We start from the raw sequence: 22905 nt of genomic DNA, 5'->3' as shown, positions 1-22905 counted from the left end.
CGCACGCAATACTCCCCTCCCCTTTAGAAGTCACATGGACAATCTGTAATGTCCCGTGACTTTCCACCTGGGTAGCGAAACAGCGTTTAAAGTGATCGACATAGCACAAGATGCAAGAGTGAGATATGCAAATACATGCATCGCAGCAGATGTTAAAGAGAAAAGGAGTGGGCCAGTAGGCCTTTTTGACAACTTATAACCTATTTATTCAGAAAGAGGAAGGAATGTCACACCCGGCTGTAGCTACCAACATTCACCACACGCATTTATTACTCGAATTTCGTCTATGTTAATAGTCATCTGACCGCTTTATTAGTGTATTTACATTTTCATTTAGCCTAAACTAACTCGCACATAGGCTAAAGCAACTCACGGTTACTTAGCTAGCTCTCAGTCTGCTGATTTCACTCTTCTTCGCTGGATTGTGTGAAACTGACTAGGACGGAAGTCAATTTCAAAGCAGTCCTCCCTGCTCGACACGCTCACGGATACAGGTAATGCAACTCTGTGGACGCGCTACTTTGCCAACTCAGGGGCGCTTTGGCAGTCTGTCAAGTTACTGCATGGCATTGTATGAAATAGAGACGCTATGCAACGTTTCTGTTCCTGTAGATTGCGGTTCTTTATTGACTCAACGAAAAGTGCGCCTTGTTCAAGTCCAGATGCTGCTATATAGCGTGTCCGAGGCAGAAGCAGGCAGATTTGATATTGGGATGTTTTGGAGACAGGACAGCTAGGTCGCAGTTTTTAATAGGCGTTCTGGTGGTCTGAAATTAATGCCACTTTGCATTATAGTTACAAGTTAGACAAACTTTCGTCTTTTAGTAAACTTTTTAGCAAAGTCGTTTAGTGACAGTTGCCCAATTTATCTGCCTTTTACACCTACCTGGCCTAGTCAAAGGTAGATGGACGCAATATGATTAATTTACGTACAGTCAACGTACTTTTAAATAGTTTCATTGTGAATTGTTTCTGTGACTGCGCTTCCGCCATTTCCTGCTCGAAATGTTTACGGTTTTCGTGAGTGTAAGAACATAGATTTACCATGTATACTTTCTAAAAACAATATGCAATATAATTAGGCCTAGGCCTACTTGGCTTAAACTGTAATATGATATTCGCCTAGTCTGAGATGAAGAATGGAAATCCCTAGGAAAGGTTAACTTTTGTGAACTTCCTTCTTTTTAGGTCAACATGGCCAACGAGAACACTCCGCTCTTTAGCCATGGGGTGTTCAGTGTGGTTGGCGATGGAGAGACGACTTCGCGCCGCGCATCACGAGACGCTCTCGCAGATCACAGCACGACTCCCCCCAAAGCCTCTAACCGCAAACTTAACACTTTCTTTGGTGTGATGGTGCCCACCATCCTCTCTATGTTCAGCATTGTACTATTTCTAAGGACTGGTAAGTGAAGAAAGCTGGGAGCACAATGGATAGACAAGAACCTGGTGATTTATATGTGTACGGGAACTGAAAATAACACTATTTAAAAAAAAAAAAAGATTGCAAAAAGATGAGTCGATGCAGAGAATAATTATTTGTTTAGAAAAGGTGAAAAATGACTGCTTTGGTTGACATGAGAATTAGACATGCTTTATTATAAACACAGATGTAATGATTCATTCTGCATGGCTGTCAGTTGGTGCTCTGTTGTGTTTTGAAGGTTTTGTTGTTGGCCATGCTGGTCTCCTACAAGGCTTCTTGATGTTGGCTGTGGCGTACTTCATCATCTCCTTGACAATCCTGTCAATCTGTGCCATCTCCACCAACGGAGCCGTCCAGGGAGGGGGAGCATACTGTATCTTTTGCTCCAGCTGTTGAATGTGACATTATGTAGGCATGACAATTTACCACCATCTCTCCCCACCTCACTAGCCGTAGCCCACTTAATGCTCTGGAAGAACTGTTAAAGGTTTAGTCCTTGATTATCATCCATTTAACTATTCATCAGATTCACTTTAATTCTCCTTACATTCCTCTAGCTGTCTGTCCTGTGTTCTGTCAGGCGTTTGTGCACAGTCCTGACTCTGTAAATGGGGAACAAACCAAGTGGTTCGGACTGAGCCATAGGCCATTCCAGCCTTGTGATTCATGTTAAGCCCTGAACAAGACCAGGTGACTGGTCGAGACATGTTGGCTTTTTTAATTGATGTAGCCATAACAAAGGCTTTTTATCATCCTTCAGTCATAAGTCATCCTTCCTTGTGTTTTACCCTCCTTGGAGTGCCTGGATTGCTCTCTTTTGTAGAATGGTTCTTGTTTTCCCCGTCTGTCCAAGAGCACCCAACATATTTCTGGATGTACATCTTATGCACAGAGCTACTAGTCATCCCGTTTTTGCAGGGAGTGGTTTATTGGATTGTATGTGTTTTGGATTAAGCTTGAATGTCACCAACAAACTTTTGCCAAGGTTGAGAACCTCACCTTTAAGCCTTTCCATTTCCTGAGTTAGGATGTTGTTGTCCGACCCCCCCACCCCATGATCAGATAACATGCATTGTTGTTCCAGTAGCCACTTATAAGAGTGATTTGAGAATGGTTGATTCACCTTAACTAAGACATGTCAGTCATGATCAGCAGGTCACTGGGTCCAGAGTTTGGCGGTAGCATCGGCCTCATGTTCTTCCTGGCTAAAGTCTGTGCCTGTGGGGTCTATATCCTCGGACTGGTGGAAGCCTTGCTTGCCGTTTTTGGTCAAGATCCAGGTTAGTCATAACTCAAAACAAACATACCCCTCCACCAAAACGGAGGTGCGTTCAAATTCACAAACATAGGCAAACATTTGCAAACAGTTTTCCGTTAGCCTTGGGTTTTCGACAAACAGTCTGAGGAGGTAGTTCTTCTCCATGAACATACAGTGGAACTGGACTTTGACGAAGGCAACAATGCAATTACCGTTACAATGAAATGTTAACACCAAATCGTTCAAATTTAACTGTTCAAAGAAAACGTGTTCACCACGAACGTTTGCCACTGTTTTCCAAATTTGAACGCACCAAAACTGTTTTCACTGAATTATGGGGTTCCATGCAGCTACTGTAAGTCATGGAGCAGCCAGGAACAGCCACAGGTTTAATTCCTGGCTGCCACTGTTTTGGCCTTGGGCAAGACACTTAACCCTGATTTGATCTCAGGGAGACGGGCCCTGTAACTAATTGATATCTGTAAGTTGCTTTGGATAAAAGCGTCAGCCAAATGGCCAACCACACCACTGAATCCAGTATTCTTTTTGGGTGCAAACAGCTAATATTTGGATGCCATGCATGTTCATCAATCAAGCTTGTGTGCTCCAGCTATTTCATTTTGTTTAGTCGTGTGAAGTGGCCTATAGTACTGAGAGTCCCGACCTCTGCTTTTGGAGGGGTTGGAGCACACAGGAGTCCTTCACGTCCGTCTGTTTGTCTGTGCACCTCTCTTCCAGCGTCTGGCCAGGTGGGTGGATTGCGGGTGCTGCCACAGGGCTACTGGTACACGGTGCTGTACGGCTCCGTGGCGCTGCTGCTGTGCCTGCTGGTGTGCCTGGTGGGGGCGCACATCTACTCACGCGCGGCCTTCCTCATTCTCATCGTGGTCACCGGTGCCCTGATCTCCATCCTCATCAGCCCGCTGGTGGTGGAGCCGCGCACCATCACCATCACCCACCCCAGCGGCGGGAACAACCACAGCCAGTCGCTGAGCTACAACGTCAGCTACACGGGATTCAACGGCACCACGCTGCGGGACAACCTGGGCCGTAAGTGAGGAGGAGAAAGGAGGAGGGTGTAGAAAGGGGAGGAGAAGTCACCTGGAGCTCTTTGATAAACCATTTCAAAGGGCTAGAACATAGTGTGAAATGCTTGTTTTGAATATTGTGGGCTGGGGAAAATGATTGACTTGTGCAGAGCACAGATCATAGGCTTTAAGCAAAGATTAAGAGAAGAGAGGGTAGGGTGAATTAAAGAGGATGGAGGTTTCTCATGAATTTTCATCTACATTTTAAAGTGAATCCTTCCTTTCTCTCTCCTTCCAGCGGGCTACTCTACTGACTATAGTACAAACAAGGAGATGTCCTTCTCCACTGTCTTTGCTGTCATGTTCACCAGCTGCACAGGAATCATGGCAGGTGCTAACATGTCAGGTACATTACTTACCCTTCTCCTTTCTCTTCCTTGTTTTGATAACCAAAAATGATACGATGACCAGATGTCTACCGACAAACTTCCCTTCTGCTATTTATTGCTCGTTGTTTCACACACACACAGACGCCGCATCACGTCTTTATTTTGAATTCGCATCTAAGTGAAATTGATTTCATAGCACCTCTAATGTTTGAACATTCCTGTTACTTCTCCATGTAGGCGAGTTAAAGAACCCAAGTGTGTCGATTCCGAAAGGCACAATCTTGGCTGTTCTCTACACCTTCGTTGTGTATGTGGTCCTCTTCCTGCTGGTCAGCTCAACCTGTGAAAGGTACCCCTCACATTAATTAATTATAACGCAACATGAAAGTTACGGTATAAAGTTAGGGTTTACATGATTTACAAGATTTACATCAGTGACTAATAACTCCTTCACTCTTGTTCCAGGGCTTTGTTAATTGGGGACTATGGCTTCTTCCAGCGCATTAATGTATGGCCTCCGTTTGTGCTGATTGGTGTGTACTGCGCCTCAATCTCTGCTGCTATGTGTGCTCTGATTGGAGCGTCGCGCATCCTTCACGCTCTGGCATTGGACAAGCTCTTCGGTCAGTACAAGTAGATAAATGAGGAGCGAGGGAGGTGTGTGTGTGTGTGTGGGGGGGGGTGGTGTTAACTTTTGAAGCGTTTTCTAGATTTTTATTGACACAAAGTGGCTGGGCAGAAGGTGGGAAGTGGGGCCGAGAAATAACATCAGCTTGGAATGGAGTCTGGGTTCCTGTTGTAATGGAGCTTAGGTTCCTGTTGTAATGGAGCCTGGGTTCCTGTTGGAATGGAGCCTGGGTTCTTGTTGGAATGGAACCTGGGTTCTTGTTGGAATGGAGCCTGGGTTCTTATTGGAATGGAGTCTGGGTTCTTGTTGGACCTAGGCTCGTATAGGTTGAAGCACTAACCATTATTGTCTAGAATTCTCTAGAATATAGTTCAATTCAATCTTTATTTATATTACAGCCAAAGGAAGCACTAAAGTGATGGTGTCATGGAATGCTCATTGATGTTTATGTTTGTGTTAAAGTTGTGATGTTTATGTGTCGTGACAGGTTTGCCACTGGCCCCAGCTACCATCACCTCCAGCTCAGGAAACCCCTGGATGGCTGTGCTGTACACATGGGGACTGGTACAGGTATTGTTACGAAAATACATAAGCTACACCCAGGTACACACTGATACTGATTGTTTTGTTTATTTTTAATGGCACCTGCTACACAACAACTACGTGTGGCTGACGGTCCCTCAGGGGGTGGGGCTACACCCTTAATTGACTGCGACGAGGGCACCTGTGCTGGTTGGATTTTGGGAACATGGCGTTTCGCAATGGAGAGTTGTGTTGACTCTGAAGACGGCGGTGGATGTTGGTTCTTTCGTATTTTTGGCCTGGTGTGATCAGCCGGAGGCCTACCAAGTTTCTCCAGGATTGGAGGGTGTCCCTTTGAATGAGCGACGGGTTTTGCGTTGTTTTTGGCTAGCCATATAGTTTTGTTTTCAGTACGTCGCTGGGTTACGCCAACGCCAGCACACACTTGTACACGGGAAATACCTGGGAATACACCTTACAAGTTTTTAAACAAACTAAAAACTGCACATCCTCGGAAGGAGGACAAAGAACCGCGCGGGCTCTTCCGCGAGAAGGCAGCGGCCCTGAGACGAGGTAAGCTCCATCTACCTGGGGAATCTGTCTGGTGCCGTTTCTTTTGGTTTTGGCTTTACATACACTCACGCACACAACATACATACACAAACACTTAGCGTTGCTCCCGTTTCCCTCCACACTCATGTTTACGGGGGTTTGACGAGCCGGGAGGGTTAACTCTTGTGTTCATGTGTGCAGGTGAGTTAAGAGAAAGGATATATTTATGCATATAATGTGTCTGATAAGGTTGGTATCAGTAAGGTGTTTACTCACACCCTACAGTATACTGTTTTGTCAGTTGTAAAATCTGATGTTGGATCACTACTGTGTTCTGAGTGTTTGCTGCACACTGAGGCTGTGTGAACTCCTGCGGTTGATTTATATGGGCACTAAACATTTGTATTTATTGCAGTGCACTGTGTTTGCTGCTGAGCTCAACGTCATTGCAGGCCTGGTGACGGTGTTTTATCTGCTTGCCTATGCGGCGGTGGACCTGGCGTGTCTCGCTCTGGAGTGGGCCTCCGCCCCCAACTTCAGGTGCTCACGTTACACATGTCCATAACAACCTCAGGCTCAATGGACAGTGAGCTGTGACTTTATAGTTATAGGGGCGCTCATCTAAATGACGGGCAAAGTCTAACTTAAGCTAGTATAACAACGAGGCAAAAACTATCTAGCGAATTTAATACCATCAGCAAGATATGAAGCACAAACATCAGTGGTTCAACTCCGTAATCCCACTTAGCTTTAGCGTTAGTTCATGCATACCATACTCATACTCATTGACAGACTTTGCACATTACCTTTTAATTGAATTCGGGCCCATACTATCAGTTACCCTATGTGTACTTGTGTGTTGGTACTATAATTCTCATTTGAGAAGAGTCTTGTGCTGTGGGTATATGCCGTTTAGACTAGACTACCCCCTTTTATCTTTCAGGTTCAGGCGGATTTGCTTTATAGGCTCTGAAACTCTAATGAATGGGTTCTGTTTGCCTGCCTAGCCATCTGTTTCTCATCTCTCTCTCTCTCTGCGCTACAGGCCCACGTTCCAGTTCTTCTCGTGGCACACGTGTCTGCTGGGCATCGTGAGCTGTCTGGTGATGATGTTTGTGATAAACCCGGTGTACTCCTCTGCCAGCATCGTGCTGCTGCTGTTGCTGCTGCTCTTCCTGCACTACCGCTCCCCCACCAGCAGCTGGGGCTATATCAGCCAAGCACTCATCTTTCATCAGGTGACACACACACACACACACACACACACACACACACATATATATATATATATATATATATATATATATATATATATATATATATATATATATATATATATATATATATATATACACACACAAAACACATGAGGAATAGACAGAATGCAATGAGTAGCGAGCATGTGATGAACAGACAATGAATGAATATTTAAATCAAACTATTTCATCACATTCTGTCATCACATCCTGTTGAATTTCACAATTGCTGTTCCTCTTATCTATGCATAGGTGCCAACTCTCACGCATTGGCCGTGAGACACACGCATTTGATTAGTTTCACACACTCACACGCCACACCCCCGATTTCTCAAGCTGAAGTGTCAACCCGGTCGGTCAGATGCCTGAAAAATGAGTTTAGCCTATCTATAGATCTACCTGTTGAGCCACCGTTATGCTTTCAGAGACGGTGAGAGGGTTCAAGAGCACCCCCTGTCTGTGGAATTTTCTAAATTTTCTCTCATTTGCGATGCTACTTCAGAAGCCGTCCCAGGCGCATTTCCCCGGCTTCAGGTATGCTTTGAGTATTATTGAGTATTTTTCACGCTGAAGTGTCAACCTGGTAGGTCAAATATCTGGCAGATGAGGTTCAACTAAACTAAACCTATACATATGATATCACACATCAGGTGAACGTGAGCTTTCCAATGATATTAGCTCCAAGTTGCTGTGATAAATGGTTCGCGAGAAAATTAACATTGAACCGACGTGCAATTTAGGTTAATCATATTTGCATTTTGCACACAGTGCACACCCATTACTCTCGGTTAAATATTTCACTAACCCTTCACACAACACGTGGCAAACCCAATATCACAATAAACAGCAAATCGTACCGAATACGAGGATATAAAGCATGCCACTGTGCAATAAGTGGTTCCTGAGTAATCCGGTTTTGAAATTGCAACACATTTCTAGATAGCCTCATTGGGGCGAAATTATAATGTATTCTAATGTAAACTATTTGTCAGTAGGCTAAAATACATTTTTGTAAATTGCTCAGCCATAGATTATCCCACTATCATGGTTCTTATATTGTCAGGTTCCAGCCAATCCCATTACAGATAAATGAATATACTGTATTTATATTGGCATGCTTCCTAGTGACATTAATGCAAACATATGAAGAAAATCAAATAACGAGACACAAATATTGATATAAAGCCTGACTTAAGCCATATGCAAACATTCACATCATGCAGATATGGGTACATCCTGAAAAAGGAATAGCATGTAGGCTATAGGCTATGGCCATTACAATGACCAATATATTATCTTAAATAAACTAGCTGAATATGGGGCGGTAGTAGTGTAGTGGTTAAGGAGCTGGGCTAGCGTGCAGTAGCCTGAAAGTTGTCGGTTCAATTCCCGGCTTCCACCGTTGTGCCCTTGAGCAAGGCACTTTGTCCCCGGAGCAACTTGGGGTTATGTGATCCCTTGTAATATAGCTGACATATGTCACTTTGACCAAAGTCACTTTGGTCAAGAAGTGTCTGCTAAATGTAATGTAGTAGTGTGAATAACACAGGTGACCACTTCTGCATAATTTCATGGAGTGCTGAAATGTACACACATTTTTTAACATTTCTGAACTGTGAAATGTAGCATATGTTTTTGTGGTTGTGAACTTATTGCAATATCACCATAACTATTCCACCTGTGTGTGCATGGTTGTAATTCTGAAGTGCAAAATAGCTTAGGCTACAGCACAAATATTTCTATAAAAATAAGCAAGTCTGACCTCTGAATTTATTTTGAAAGTGCACCTGATTGATGCATTTAAAAGTTAAAATATACAAACATTTCTTAAATTCTTACAAAACACCCACCCACTTTTTAAAATGGTTAGTTTGGACCCCCCCACTTTTGCCGTGCGAAATACCAGTGCTGTTTTCAGCATCTGTTTAGTGCTTCATTGTCATTTTCATTGGATTCTCCCATTTGCACGTAAATCGCTCATAAGCTTTTTTTTTTGTTACACGCATTCTCCCATTCCTCTTCTGTCACACACACAGTGACGAGCGCCAAATCCCCCGCAGTGTTGAAGAGATCAGTCATCCCCCTCACTTTTGATAAGGTAAATCCTTATAGGCCTTATAGGTACGCCAAATAAATAATAACCTATATGTTTACGCTAGCCTATGTAAAACTCCCCATTAACAGCATCACGTCACTAACCACAGCTAAGACTGCACAATCTCGTATTCACTCTGTTGGATATCTGAAGCCAGTTTGTCTACTTAGATACTGTAAATCCTCAAATTATGGCCGGGGTCTTAAGACAAAGTACAGGCCTTTAGGGGCAGGATTGTATTCGAGACAGCCCTTTATTTCTTATGCGAGTTTTATTTTGAGACATGCGTTTCTTGGAGCGGCATACTGGTAGGCCTTCAAAAGCATGACATTTTCGGTTTAGTTTGATATTTAATTTACTTTTGGACTGTTTGATTATATTGTTAAATGTTGGGACTGATGGGCACTGAAATCTGGGGAGGTATTTGATAATCACTATTACGTTCCATGTAGTTGAAAGAGTGTCAGGATTTCAAACAAACCATCTGCTTTCTTGAACGTTTGCGGTGCTGTAATGGAAACCTTATTGCCTAGCCAAGTAGCCTATTGAGTTATTTTTAAATAATGCATGATTTATTTTTTATTAATTTCGTAGGCTGGCTTTATTTTGTTATATAGAAGTATCTAAATAACCTGTTGAAATGTACCAGATTTCAGGAAATTGCATCTAGTCCAAAAAAAAAATTACCAATGTTCATTTAACTTTGGGACCCTGGTCCCAGGGATGGATTACTGCACAGGCCTTCCGGGCCCAGACCCAGGGACCCAAGGTGTCAGGGGGCCCTGAAGCCCAAGCCTTTGCATGGAATCATTGCCTCAATATCAACACATCAGGATGTAGGCTATGAATTTAGTATTGGCCATCCCCAAAATGCTAGCCTGACGAGCCAGACCTACATTAAAATGTAGGGTCTGGGCACTCACCGTTCGCAGTGCTCAGTCCGAGGGGCGGGATAATCGGTTGTCTTTTAAATTCCCTCTGCACGCAATAGGACAGCACTGAGTCCCATGCGTTTTCCCACCAGCGGAGCTAGTTGCCTAGTTCAAACTTTTGCCATCTCAAAACAAGCTTAACTCGTGTCACACTGTTGGCCAACAGCAATATCCATCTTCTTTGTTTTCAAGTAGCAGGGAATTCAAGCCAAACCGTTGCCAAACTCTGCCATCAATCATTATGTTATGCCCCCCTAACGACTCTATAGACGATTTGATTGGCCTGATAGGAGTTTAATTTTTCGAGCTCACAAGCCAACGGAGAGTTGCTAGACTAGCCCTGGAAGCAAATGTAATTTGCTGGCGCTAGGGTGTGTCTAGATTTCTAAGCTACCAAAATGCACCAGAATACAGGAAATCACATCAAACAAATGCGACAATTAGTGGGGAGCCCTTAATACATGTGGGCCCAGGGGCCCGGAAGTTCATAATCCGTCCATGCCTGGTCCCTACACCTGAGAACCACTGATGTACGTTTTTTTTTCATTTCCGCAGCAAAATTTTGGTTGGCTCCACCAAATCTCACTCCAAGGTTTTTTGAAAAGTTGGCAGCCCTGTTTATGTGTACTTGAAATGCTGCTCATGGAAATGCTGCTCATGGTTCATGAATTAAAACATATTATGGTTATGGTTACGCTTTTGTCCAAAGCAACATACAAATACAAAACAATATAATACTTAAATTTAACAGGGAACAAATTAAGACAATAACAATACAAGAATAAAAGAAGCATAAGAAGCGCTTAATGAACTAAGTACATGTTGAACAGATATGCCTTTAGACCCCTCTTAAAAGACCCAAAACTATCACAGGAACAGAGAGCATTACTCTCATATACTCTTAAACTGTACAGTGCAGTGTAGCACAAATGCGTAATGTTTGGTCATTATAGACAACTCTGTTAAAGGAGATTCTGAAGGAGAATATCCTTTTGGAGATTATGATCAATCGTCTATTGACAGTGATGGTCACGGTGCGTCTGTGAATGGAGGTGCGTCTTTGCGTACAGTATACAACGGTGTCCAAAAAGCATACCATGCTTATTACCCTCTGCCCAACATAGCTTGGAGGTTGCAGTGGTAATCGTGATGATGGTGTCCGTAATGAACGTGGTACAGACAACAGGGCTAGTAGGGCTCTGAAGAACTACAAAGTCACCCGCGATAGGAACTGATTTGACCAGGATACTTTATTGTAGGCCTTGTGGTTATAAGCTAGTAATAGTTTACTATTGGTATACATCTGATGTGTTTTCCTGTGTTATGTGGGTAATATGACAAAAAAGAAATTAAACCTGCTCAAATATGTTCATCCAGTATTTACTGAAAGGTACATAATTTGAGGTGCTTGTCATCCAGTGGTAAATTAGATGGGTAAATTTACCTCCTTCATAAACTTTTGTTTATAGTCAAAGATATTTACATTTACAGTAGGACTTTATCTCTGACCACTTTCAAGCCATGGCCTTTTGAAATTTTGATTTACAAATCCAATGGTGTTGCTTTCTTAAACCTGACGCCTAGTTTGCCAGGTTTAAAAAAGTTATGAGAAAAATATTTTTATTTGGCGTGAAACACACACATATACCTACCTGTTTTTATGTTTTATGTTTTTTTGTTTGTTTTTATAATTTGTATTAATTATTTTATCATTATTTTATTTATAAGCTAAAGTTGCTAGCACAGGTGTCTAAAAATAGATAAAAAGACTTGCACTTTCTGTTTGTAGTTTTGTGTATAAAAATACAGTATTAAAAGTATTTAAAAAAACATTGCATGTTAGGAAATAGCCGTTGTTTTTTGTATTATTCTTTAACACTGACGTGGCCCTCCAATCAGATGACATTGGCAGAAGTGGCCCCCAGCTCATTTGAGTTTGAGACCCCTGCTCTAGAGCTTCCCCTAGTCGGGAAATATTTATAATTTACAATACCATTGTAAATACTTCTCACGGCTTGAGTCCTTCCCCCTGTACACAATAAATATGCCTTTCTTTTGGAGATTAAGGACTAACAACAGGCAAAAACTATCTCCAAAGAGCTATATCTACTGACAAGGTAGATATGATTTCGCGAGGTTTCATTATTTCTCGCGAGATGTGTCCGGGTCGAAGATGCTTGAAGTTGCAAGGCTGGTTCTCATTTGCAACTTGTAATGGCTATGCTTTATGGCTATGCTAGGTGAACGATTCCCCTATTACAAGTTTGTTCGTAGAGGTTATATTAAGGTACAAATCTTACGTAGTGTACCTTTTTAAGTATAATTGGTAAACAGGTTTGGGGACTCTGTATGCATGTTCATCTGAACCCATTCCTCTTGTCCCCCTTTAATCAGGTCCGCAAGTATCTGTTGATGCTGGACGTGCGCAAGGACCATGTGAAGTTCTGGCGTCCGCAGGTGCTGCTGATGGTGGCCAACCCTCGTTCGTCCAGCCAACTCATCACCTTTGTCAACCAGCTGAAGAAGGGCGGCCTGTACGTGCTGGGCCACGTGCAGCTGGGGGATCTGGGTAATGCTGCAGGGCTGAGAGGGGGATTTCTACCTGGCAACACACCTGTGGACGGGACAGATTTGATGTTGTACACTAGAGGGTTGCCTGTAAATGTGCTTGTATTGACATGATGTATATAATATTAATTAATGTATATAATAAATATTAATATAATTAAGATAATGAGAACACAATCCTGACAGTGGAAGTCAGTGAAGTTACTTCAAAGGAATGTAGGATCATAGGAACAGCTTCTTACCTCTTTCCCTGTGAATGCAAGTACTGTAAAATCTATGATCACAAACAAAAACCTTAAGCATAGCAACAGCCACTATGGTTTTACAGTAGCTTACTAATCTCAATCACTGCATTGGTTTGATGCAGTTATTCACGTCACTATTTAAAGGGTAAGAACTATTTGCCTCCCTTACAGATACCAAAAGTGACTGGTCACTTTGCTATGGTCGTAGTGACTGGTCACTTTGCTATGGTCGTAGGCTGGGAGAGATTTTTCATCACCTTGTTTCACCACCTCTCTCCCATCCCCCCTCAGACCTTCTGCCCTCGGACCCTGTCCAGCAGCAGTACAACTTCTGGCTGAGTCTGGTGGATAAGCTGGGGGTGAAGGCCTTCGTTGACCTCACCCTGTCCCCCTCCGTACGACAAGGGACCCAGCACCTACTGCGCATCACTGGACTGGGTGAGCTGCACAGGCCTGTTGGGCCAAGCATCTGATGCATAGCTGGAACAATGCAAAAGCATCTCATTTTGGTTACAGTAAAATACTTTGGGTGTGTGTTTTTAATTCTTTTCCTAGACAGGCTTACCCTAAGAAATGATCTGTGCTACGGTGTTAAGCCTTCTATGTTATGTTAATTTAATGCGTAATGCATTGTTTACGTTATGTTATTCTTCATGCGTAATGCATTGTTTAGGGTTTCGGCTGGTGCTTACTGTATGTCCAAAGCAGCATACAAAACCTGACAAAGTGAAATATAAACAACAACCAGATGTAAAGTATTATGCATAATTCAGATAGGTTTATGCATAATACATTGGTCTGGCCTTTTTAGCATATACTTAGAATAAACAGTTATGAAAAAAACCCCATCTTGTTTGGACACAATTTTGGATAGTTTCAATCACAGGTGTAATTGCTCATCATTGATGAGTTAAACCCTAGAAATACCCTGTCAAGTTATTCATTTACATGTAGTTTAATTTCACATTCTATGTTATTTTGTTCTCTTTCCTTCTCCAGGTGGTATGAAGCCCAATACTCTTGTTATGGGTTTCTACGACAACTCCTATCCGGACGACTACTTCCTACAGGACCCCGTGTTTTGTGGCAGCGGCAATGACTGCTCCATCAACGAGGGCGACGACTTTGGAGTGGATCTGCCGTCCCTACAGGCGCATTTCGGGCCGGTTCGCGACGAAGTGACCCCACGTTCGCTCTCCCCAGACGAGTATGTGGGCATCATCTCGGACGCCATCAAGATGAACAAGAACGTGTGCCTCGGCCGCTACTTCCACCAGCTGCTGCCCTCCGAGGGCAAGGGCCTGCGGGGGGACGGCGCCGGACACACTATCGACGTGTGGCCCCTCAACTTGCTGCGGCCGAGCACAGGCGACGGCTATGCTGACGTCTGCAGCCTCTTCCTGCTGCAAATGGCGTGCGTGCTCAACATGGCCAGCGGGTGGCGCCGGGCACGCTTGCGTATCTTCCTGTGCATCAGGGCCCAGCCGTCGTCGTTGTCATCGGAGGATGACCAGGGCTGGACAGAGAAGGAACAGAGCTTCCGTGAGCTGCTCGACAAGCTGCGCATCCGCGCCGAGATCAGGATTGTGGCTTGGGACGTGGTGGTCAAGCTGCTGGGCGCAGGAGGAGACGGCCACCTGGGGGACCTGGACAACCTGACCAGAGCACCCCCTCCGGTCACCCAGGAGTTCCTGTCTGCGGTTAACGAACTGCTGAGAGAGAACAGCGCAGAGGCGTCTGTGCGCTTCCTGTATCTGCCGCGTCCACCTGCCGTGTCCAGTCAGTATCAGCAGTACCTCACCCAGCTGGACACCCTGTCAAGGGACCTCGGGCCCACACTCTTGATTCATGGACTTACACGTGTTACATGCACTGAGCTGTGAGCAGTTACTGTACTCTTCCTGTCAATTAGTGCACATTTGGTATTGCCATGTGTCTGTGTAGAGTGAGTTCCGTTGTCACGATGTGTATTGTAGGCCAAAATCATCTTACCAAAGGTTTAATTTACTGTCAACTTTTTGCAAAAGTCAGACAATGGCCAGTCAAAAAATGTTTGGTATGAATTTGCTGGCAGTTCACGGAGTATGTTACAGAGGCCTCGGACTGCATTCACTTCTTTTGCACCGACTTATTTTCATCACAGTTCTAGAGGTGTCATTTTGTTTTTCATTCCAGTACTTGATATTTTAAAATGTCTCAGCTTATACATCTTGCTGTTTCTTTCCCTTTAGATGCACCAGGTAACATGCGTACAGTATATGAATATTGAGCAATCTAAAATAAATAGTTATTTTAAGTAATAGCTACTTACCACCTCATTCTCCTGAAAAATACCTGTATAAACAGGTTTAGAACTACTCTATCGTGTTTCTTAAAATGATAGCCCGCTGTTTGAAGCACTGGACGTAATTTTCAAATCAACAAATCCATGTGGTGCCAAAGTGTTTGAAGTCACCTGCTCGTCTCTCTTCCCTTATCTGCTTGACCGGTCCTACTTTGTTCACGGGGAAACAGAACCGGAGATGAAACATAATAGCTGGTCAGTGAAAAACAGTTTTCCAGGTTCCTACTGTATGTACCACTATATTTTGACTTGAGCACATTGTCAAGGAAGCTAAGGGAATATGGAAATGTATTGAATGGTACTGAAGTATAAGTTTCAAAAGGGAGCAAAATGTTGTGTTAATGAGACCAAAGATTTGTTTTGCATCCAAGCAAGCATTTGACATGATGCATTTGTTATATGGAAAAATATGTTGTATTGTAAAATACTTGTTTGGTTTATTTCTTTGTTGTTGACGTTTCATTGAACTGCAAAGAAACTGTTACCTGAAAGTGCAGTGTTTGTAAATGTTATACTTTATTATTTTATTTTTTTTGGTTATGATGTTTGTTGGGTACCACAGTGGCTGTGTTTTAATTCATCTTGAAACTGAGACAGAGAACCGTGGAACATTTATATCAGAGGAACAACTGTATACAGCACAGACTTGTCTCTGCAATTAACCTGAGAGAAATTCTGATTTAATATGTATTTTATTTTACATATAATATTTAACAAGCTTAATAAAGCACTTCAGTCCATATACAATGTGAATTTGAGATTAGTCAAAAATATGATCATACAATCCAATGAAAATCATTTAAATACTTCATGTGTTAGATTTTTGCATGTGTACACACACACACACACACAGCATTTCAGATCTTGAGTCTGAAAACACCAGACCATTTTTCTGCACCATGGCACATTTTCCTACATAACAAATGTAGTAATAGAAAACAACGTAAAACTTTTTAAAAAGTTAAAACGGCTTTTTGGTCTTTCGCACAGTTGTCATGGGTAACCACCAGAACTAACCTTTTCATCTAAATAACATAGCACATCTTTGGTCCTCATCATTACTTCCACAGCATCCTCTATAGTACATCATCCAAAGTCTTAAAATAAACCCCAACACATCCAGCGCTCTGCTGCAGGCCAGTGGGGTGTACTACGAATCTCCATTAGTGGGTTAGCGAGGTATGTTGCGCTCAAAGCCAGGCTATGCTGTGACACGAAAGTGGATCTGTTTTAGTGTCGCTATATCACCATGGTATCTTATGCTGTCAACCAAACCTGGTCGGGAGGAGGTTATGTGCTAAGTTATAGCTCAAATCGTGTAATCTACTGTACACTGACCAATCAATTGTCTTAAAAACGAAGTTATCTCACGTGTAGGATTCTGTCATATATCTTACAGGTGGAACTCCGCCTCTACTAACATTTTGGATCTCGAATGCGCTTTAATAGTGCTGTGTGTGCAAATATCACACTATGGACGTGCATACTATACAACAACTGATGACCATTGATTTATTTGATGTTAAAGGTTAGACACAAAAAATGACCGCAGTGTAGATTAAGCTATCGCTCATGAATCGCGAAGTAATTGTTTTTAAATAGAAGCGGTCTTGTGCGTCTCCACGTTACACGAATTCACAAAGTCATCCCAACACCGAGAACGCGCACAGATCTGAGCTGAAAGCCTAGTTTGACAAATATATCACATAACTGCAATCGTAGTATCACTTAACGTATACCCCTGAGTCAAGGCTTTGTCAAGCCTCGATATGTCTACATAGATATGTCTAACGTGCTTCGTAGTATACCCCACTGCTCACTCCCCTTCTTCTGTGACCACATCCCGCTCTCCTCAAACAACTCTACTGGCTGCCTGCCACAACAGATTATTTACTGTAAAAGAATTCTTCCCAAGTTCTCAACATCCACAAAGCCCCATAACCAGGCACCCTTTCTACCTCCCTACTCCCTGCTCCTAAATGGCTGTTTTAACCTATTATTATTTGCATGTGAAGCAACTCTTGAGCATTCTGCAAATAAAATGTCATTATTATTAACTATCTGATACATACCATGTAAAAGTGCTATTATACTATACTATGTATAGTGTTTCATGTAAAAATAAGGTCAGAGGTCCCCTCAATGTGCTGTTCCTATGGACTGAATCTGACAATAAACCTGAGGCCGCATTTATAAAATGTTCTTAAGCACAGATTAGATTTTAGAGTCAAACCCACCCCAAAGTTCACATTTATAAAAATGGTCTTTGATGTGGAAAATGACTTTGCTCCACATCAAGTTCCAACTTGATGAATGACCATTTCCCCATGGTAATGTCTCAGTACTGCAGGTAGTCCGACGTCCAAGACCACTGCATTTTCAGAAAGGCCGACGATTCTCACATCTTTCTTTATAATTTGAGCGTTTTTGTAATAGTTTTTAAAGACTGCAGGCAGCTCGTCATTCACTACTCCTCCTTGTTGGAGTACTCGGCCAAGGCCTCCTTCAGCTGCTGGTGAACACTGAGGGCGTATTTCTGCAGGGGCTTCATACAGAAGGGAGAGAGACGTACCCAGTCTGGGAGGAAGACGGACAGAGCGATATGCTGTGGGGAAAAGAATAAACCACACCATTGATTTGAGCTCTGTTGGCATATCACTGGAGAAGATGGATGGATGTGAAAAGAATCGCTTGAGCAGGAAAGGCTGGGGTAGTATTGTGTTTATTTTTACATTATGAACAGCGATCTTTTAGTGACAATAGTTTCCAGTCTTCGTCCTTTGTAAAACAAATGTGATAGGAAGTGTATATTTTAAAGGACTATTTATAAAGTAAGTGTGTCATGGGCACCATGTCTTATGCATCTGTGTGTGGACATAAGGGCAAGCCTCTGACCTGCAGTGCGTGAGACACACAGCCGCTGGTGTAGGTGGAGTAGCCGACCGTGTTGAGAGCCTCCCGGGCAAACTCTGGAGCGCTCTTCATCAGAGGATTCATACCCATATGCTGGGTCATGTTTGTATGCACCAGAAGGGGAGCAACACACTGAGAGAGAGAAAAAGAATAAAAGAAAGAAAGAAAGAATGAACAAACAAACGAACAAGCAAACACATCAATACATACATGAATGAACAAATCAGTGCATGATTTAATACATGCATTACTAAATGTAGATGGAGTTAAAACCAAATCATTATAGAATTGGTCCTTTACAAAAAATATTTCATCAATAACAGCAAGCAAATATGTAGTTTTTACCTGAACTGTGATCCCATCTGACCTGTACTCTGCATTTAGACATCTTGAGAAATAGTTCATAAAAATCTGAGGAGACATGAAAGGACAAGTATCTGAACTACTCAATAAATGCATTCAGTACTTTAGAGTTGATCACTAGGTTTGAGCATAGAACACAACGTGTGTGTATGTATCTGTGTGTGTGTGTGTGTCTGTGTGGGCATCTTTCTTTAGGGTTTGGACCATGGTTTGGACACAAGCAGTGTTTGAAAGAACTCTTGGCAGGTATTTTATGAAGTAGGAATCAATGTTTACAGAGTTCCAAAGAGACCATTTATTTTCATGACAAAGAGAATTTTATAAAAATGTATTATTATAATCATTAAACAGGTTTTGGATATTGACCTCTGACTCACTAACACATTGCATACCTTCGAAAACACAACATGTGTAATGAATGTGTCTAAGTTCGGCAAGATGATCTCACCTTAGTTGCACAGTACATAGTCACCATGGGCTGGGGCTGGGAGGCACATTCTGAGGACATGTTAATTATAAGTCCTCTCCCCCTGAGAAACATACACAGAGACTTCAGTAAGAATCAAGGCAATGATATACTTGGAGTGATGCTTTAATCCAGTTTAACACTGTTACAAAATCATTAGGACTCAAACCTTTCAACCATGTCTGGTAGAACTATCCTGGTCATCTAGAGAGTGAAAAAATGTGGATGATTATCATATGTATCAAATGAGCATGAATATTTAGAACAATAACGGTAAACGGTAAACAAGTTTGATTTATAAAATATCATACAAAAGGAGAACTCAATCCACCACTATCTCAGTATAGTGAAGCAAGATGAGAATGGCAGTCAACAAAATGCTCCCTTTATTGGGGTACAGTATGCGCTTGCTGTCTATGTCTCTTCTGACACTATAAGCTTCTGCATGTACAAATAAAGACCCCACTCACAAAAATAGTACAACAGAGAGTACACAGATATGTAGCTTCACATTATTTTTAGGGTCTCTCCGCGCTTTTTCTGCAGACAGACAAACAATCAGAAAGGTATGTAAGCTGAGACCTGAGTGAGGGAGAGGATGTTGCAGTTGATCATCTGGGTTATTTTCTAAAGGGGACACAAAGCATAAGAATTACCTTTAATGTCTACAATACATAAATGACAGAACACACTGCCTTTAATGTCTACAATACATAAATGACAGAACACACAGGCTGCAATCTGTCTGCACATAATGAAACCTCATAAACAATCTAAAACCACTGGAGCCTGTAGAAGCTATTTTAAGTTATTCTTAATAATAATAATGAAAACTTTTTTATGATAACTTTTATCCCAACCCCCCCTTTACCTTTGTTAACTGTAAACTCAAAGTTAATAAGCTTCATAAGTCTTTCAATTAGTTTTAGGTCACCATACCTGTTCACAGTTTGGTACATCCAAAAAATTGGCCAACACTCCACTGTAGTTCAAACCAATGTTGTTCACTACATGACCACAAATAAGATAAAAATGAAGTAAGAATGTGTGTGGATTGACCAAAGCATGCTATGACATTTTTTTTTAATAGGGGCAGACTTAGAGGACAGGTAGCAATATACTCTGTCTAAAATAATTTTACAATAATTAAATGATTATTTTTGCACAGATTGCACACATCTTCTGTCAAATTACCCAAAATGCCAATGTTTAGGCCCTTTAGATTCTTTGCTATTGCAGGGTAGATTTGATGACCCTCAGTGAAGTCTGTCTGAATGACACGGGTCTGCCTGCCATAACAGTTCTCTGAAATACACACAAGTAATTTCCATGTGAACTTTAAGCAGATACTTTCTAGGAGACACAAAGAATCCTCCATAAAAATGTATGGGGTTAGTCTGTAACGCCAATATGGCAGTTGTCTACACATATCCCGCCTCTTCCGGTGCCAAAAGTCGACATGTGAATACAATCACGTGCCAATCATGTGTTGTGATCTCGCAGCTTAGTGTTGTGAAGCCTTGCACACGCGCAGTGTGCCCAAAATAGCTGCCCAATAACTGCCCAAAGCACGTTGCAAGATGGCCGGCAAGTGGGGGGACCTGCCTAAAACAACTTTTTCTTACGTATGAAGGCCTTCAATCATACTTCATCTGATTACGCCACAACCTCCAGCAAACAGAAAACCTTGTTTTTCATGTTAATAAGACATGTATATGTGTGATTTGGTAACAATTCTGTGTTTGGACTCAAGTCAACTGTCAATAACTCACCAATTTCCGCTGCTACATCATGAAGCTTCTTCATTGACCGACTAATTAGGACAATGTCCAAGCCTCTTCTTGCTAACTAGAATTGAACAGACACAACAATATCAGTTCTCAATCTGACAATGAGACAAAACAGTACCCAAAAACTATAAAATGCCATTATCTCTACACCTCACAGTTCAACAACCATAATTAATGCAGACCATATAAATAACACACATGCAAATCAAATATTGCTTCCTGTTATTAAATGTCATCATGTTTTTTATGAGACTTTTTTAAACGCAATAAGGATTTCTAATGACTTCCACACCTGGTACCCATGCCCTGTCATGTGGATTAGTCTTATTATATGATTTAGAGAGGTTCAATGAAATGCGACTTCCAAAGAGGCAATGGCTAAACTGCATTTCGTTGTACTTGTTGTCCTTACTTATGCAATGACAATAAAGTTGAATCTAATCTAATCTAATCTAAAATGGGACCAATTTGTGGATGAAAATGTTTTAACACATTGTGAAGTTTACTACTAAAAGAAGCAGACAGTGCTTTTGTGTTGGTGTGTGTGAGCAGCTACTCACCTCACTGGCATAGGCCAGACCAATTCCAGAAGTGGCTCCAGTAACCACTGTAATCAAACAAGACATTGTTATGACTTATGAGGCATAAAAGGGCCCACCACTGTTCCCGCATACCAGCCTTCTAAATTCTCATCCCAATTCCCCTCCTCATTAGCCACATTACCAAGCCCTTTGATTGGTGGACGACTAAATATGTCATTAATCAATGGTTTGCTATAGCCTACCACTGACTTTAAAGGTACAGTCAGTGGTAGACTGCGAAAGGCTCCAGAAACTGGAAACAAAGGAAGTGGGGGCAACCTGTCCACCAAACAAAAACGAAACCCTGCGTGGAATTTTTCTGAAGGTAGGGGTGACCCTGCATGTTTCGTTTGGTCTTTGGTTAAAATATAATGTACGTTTTTTTGCAAATGTAAATGTAAACATGAACACAAACAAACACGACTTCCTGTGCAATCCCTGACTGCACCTTTAAGTCTGCCATTCCAGAAGATTGAGACTTGACTCCCTGACCTTCTGAATGGGGCCAGGTCCAGGTTCAACAATTCATCAGATAGAGGACTTTCATTGTGTCAATGTCCACTTGCCACTAGAACATTCCAAAAAATGGGTGTCCTCGGCACAGAGGAACGGGAATTATCTCTGTACTTTCAGAACCAAACCATCCTCCGACTGTACAAATAGTTTTCCAGTATGATAAGGGGCTCACAGGAAAAAAATCACGACTGAGCACTGATGCCATAATGATGTGCTGCTTGTTTTCCGCAGGAACAGGATATAATTAGGCTTTTATCAAATAAACAGTGGTCTTATTTGGGCAATGGCCAACACGTATAAATCAGATAAACTCCACAATACAATAACATTCTATGAAAATGAGCCTGGCTCATTACGGCGATGGCAGCTAAATGTCCAAGTCCAAGGGACACCATCTCGAAACCAGGATACCACTGTTTTGTCATAGAAAGTGAAAAAGCGATCATTTGTAACAATATATTATCCCTCATAAACACAACCTGCTTTCCTTCCCCTGCTTCCTGTCCTGTGACCAAGTCTGACCAATGAGGTCCTCATTGCAGTTACAGCTCAAATCAATACTCACGTATGCACATTAACTGTGCACTTTCTCCATATTTTTTTCAGGACTGTGTTGAACAAGTCCAGGTCATACAGGCTACACACTTGCATCAAGCCAAAGCGACATTTCAAACTTTAAAAGGACTTTTAATCAACTGTGTACTCTCATTAATGTGTATCTGTACTGCTGCTGCTGATGACGCTTGCTGCTTACTGACTATGGTGCAATTCTTGCTATCTGTGTCACTGCGTGCTTGTGTAAGTGTCTGAAACGTGTGCTATTGCAGTGTTTCCGTAGGCTACAGTCTTCAATTCATCTTACTTGTTTCTCACTCACTTGATAGTTTCATACTCAAGGTTGTGCTGTACAGATGTGCTATTTTTGCCCATATCCTCTAAGGGGCTTTGAATTTCTGGAGAGCATGCGAAAGTATCTGGTGCACACACAAAAGTATCTGGTGCACACACAAAAATATCTGGTGCACACACAAAA

The 22905-nt window shown here is 42.1% G+C and overlaps 2 protein-coding genes across 3 annotated transcripts in view; one reads left to right on the top strand and one right to left on the bottom strand.

Moving 5' to 3' along the window:
* Nucleotides 1-50: 50 nt before the first annotated feature.
* Nucleotides 51-15985, top strand: slc12a9 (solute carrier family 12 member 9). Of its 2 annotated transcripts, none has more exons than XM_048237489.1 (14): nt 51-494; nt 1189-1405; nt 1665-1799; nt 2569-2706; nt 3423-3734; nt 4011-4118; nt 4339-4450; nt 4567-4724; nt 5217-5299; nt 6219-6343; nt 6849-7041; nt 12481-12655; nt 13191-13337; nt 13899-15985. In XM_048237489.1, exons 2-14 carry the CDS (start codon nt 1195-1197, stop codon nt 14780-14782), a joined length of 2781 nt encoding a protein of 926 aa, XP_048093446.1. In that variant the 5' UTR covers nt 51-494; nt 1189-1194; the 3' UTR covers nt 14783-15985. The 2 variants fall into 2 exon arrangements, with proteins under 2 accessions (XP_048093446.1, XP_048093447.1); XM_048237490.1 differs by lacking the exon at nt 51-494 and adding an exon at nt 564-901.
* Nucleotides 15986-16989: 1004 nt separating this feature from the next.
* Nucleotides 16990-22905, bottom strand: part of hsd20b2 (hydroxysteroid (20-beta) dehydrogenase 2) — a 10347-nt gene continuing 4431 nt past the window's right edge. Inside the window, exons 2-11 of the mRNA XM_048237465.1 lie at nt 21336-21382; nt 20758-20833; nt 20180-20290; nt 19925-19992; nt 19568-19612; nt 19155-19189; nt 18968-19049; nt 18502-18567; nt 18139-18288; nt 16990-17848 (exon numbers count right to left, since the gene is read on the bottom strand). Coding sequence (XP_048093422.1) covers nt 17711-17848; nt 18139-18288; nt 18502-18567; nt 18968-19049; nt 19155-19189; nt 19568-19612; nt 19925-19992; nt 20180-20290; nt 20758-20791 — 729 coding nt within the window. The 5' untranslated portion in view covers nt 20792-20833; nt 21336-21382 and the 3' untranslated portion in view covers nt 16990-17710. The remainder of the gene's footprint in view (nt 17849-18138; nt 18289-18501; nt 18568-18967; nt 19050-19154; nt 19190-19567; nt 19613-19924; nt 19993-20179; nt 20291-20757; nt 20834-21335; nt 21383-22905) is intronic.

The sequence above is a fragment of the Alosa alosa genome, chromosome 2 (assembly GCF_017589495.1).
Source record: "Alosa alosa isolate M-15738 ecotype Scorff River chromosome 2, AALO_Geno_1.1, whole genome shotgun sequence".
Taxonomy (NCBI): Eukaryota; Metazoa; Chordata; class Actinopteri; order Clupeiformes; family Clupeidae; genus Alosa; species Alosa alosa.
The sequence above is the reverse complement of the archived record's forward strand: the minus strand, read 5'-3'. Positions and strand labels throughout refer to the sequence as shown.